Genomic DNA, 1,306 nt, shown 5'->3' on the forward strand with positions numbered 1-1,306 from the left:
CTGCACAGATGGCCGATTTTGAATCTTTTCAGGTTCTCAGGCTCCACAAACATGAAGCCTAAGAATCTGAACCTCTTGAGTACTAGTGAAGGGCAGCAGCACAGTATGTGCACGCTGTCCTCTTTTTCCTCCTTGCANAATCTGCAACTACTCTCCTCAACTAGGCCTAGGTTGTAAAAATGTGCCTTAAAGGCCCAATGCCCTGTGAGTAGACCGATACTCAATCTTTGTTTGTACTTACTCATTGTCAGTAGTTCCTTTGTCCTACCTGGCAACGGCTGAGTCATCAAGTCTTTAGCTTGGCGGCAGCTCTTTAGTTTTTGCCAAGATGCTTTATGCTCCTGCTTCAGCCAGTCCTTGATGTAGTTTTTCCCTACAGCAAAGGGTACTCCAACCTTCTGGCAGGCTGGTTCCTCTAAGGTACCCAGTTTTGCCAGATTATCAGCAACTTTATTGCCTTGGATACCTTGATGGCCAGGTACCCAGATTAGCGTGATTTTGTTGCTCTTGCCCAGTTCATTTAGAGCTTGCATACAGTCCCAAACCACTGATGATTCAGTGGTGGTCTTAGCGAGAGCTCCTATGGCTGCTTTGCTATCTATATAGATATTGATCCTCCTAGTTTTTGTCTCCCTTAAGAGTAGGAGTCTTGCGCATTCCAGGATGGCCAGGACTTCCGCTTGAAAGACCGTGGCGAACTTACCTAGGAAGAAAAACTCTCTGTGATTGGATCCCGGACTGTAAATGCCTGCTCCANAGCGGCCGTTTGCTCCAGATCCATCAGTGAACCATGCGTGTTCGCCCGGTTGGATCTGAAGATTTTTATTTTTCCAGTCTGCCCTGGCGGTTAGGTTTANGAAAAACGCTTTTTCCACCTGGTACTTTCTGGATATTCTGTCTTGTTTATAGATGAAAGGAGATTTGTGGAGAAACCCGAGTCTGGTGTGGCTCGACCCGAATTGTTTCCACCCTCCCTGACATCTTAGCCTGTATGCTATGAGTCTGGCAGCACTGATGATTGTCAGACTTAGAGGTGGGATGCAAAGCGCCACCTCCAACGCCTCCGTTGGTGTCGTTCTCATAGCCCCTACTGCAGCTCTCAGGTAGTTACTTTGCAGGCTTTTTAGTAGGTTCTTTGACTCCGTCTTTTCCACTCTAGGCCATCAGACAACAGCAGCATATGTTAAGTTCGGTACTAGTACCGCCTTGTATATCCATAGGGCAGTGTTTAACTTGATGCCCCCGGATTTGCCCATGGCTCTCCTACATGCCCAGTAAGAGGCATGGAATTTAGATCTTTTTATTT

The 1,306-nt window shown here is 47.0% G+C and overlaps 1 protein-coding gene across 1 annotated transcript; it reads right to left on the reverse strand.

Annotated features, from left to right (window-relative positions):
• Nucleotides 1–51: 51 nt before the first annotated feature.
• On the reverse strand, nt 52–1,082 carry LOC109863530 (the record flags this gene model as incomplete). The annotated part of the gene is made up of 1 exon (XM_020443788.1): nt 52–1,082. A coding segment is annotated over exon 1 (1,031 nt), but the record flags the coding sequence as incomplete, so codon positions are not given.
• Between the last annotated feature and the right edge of the window lie 224 nt (nt 1,083–1,306).

Source organism: Pseudomyrmex gracilis, unplaced genomic scaffold (assembly GCF_002006095.1).
Source record: "Pseudomyrmex gracilis isolate BER0280 unplaced genomic scaffold, ASM200609v1 scaffold_6089, whole genome shotgun sequence".
NCBI lineage: Eukaryota > Metazoa > Arthropoda > Insecta > Hymenoptera > Formicidae > Pseudomyrmex > Pseudomyrmex gracilis.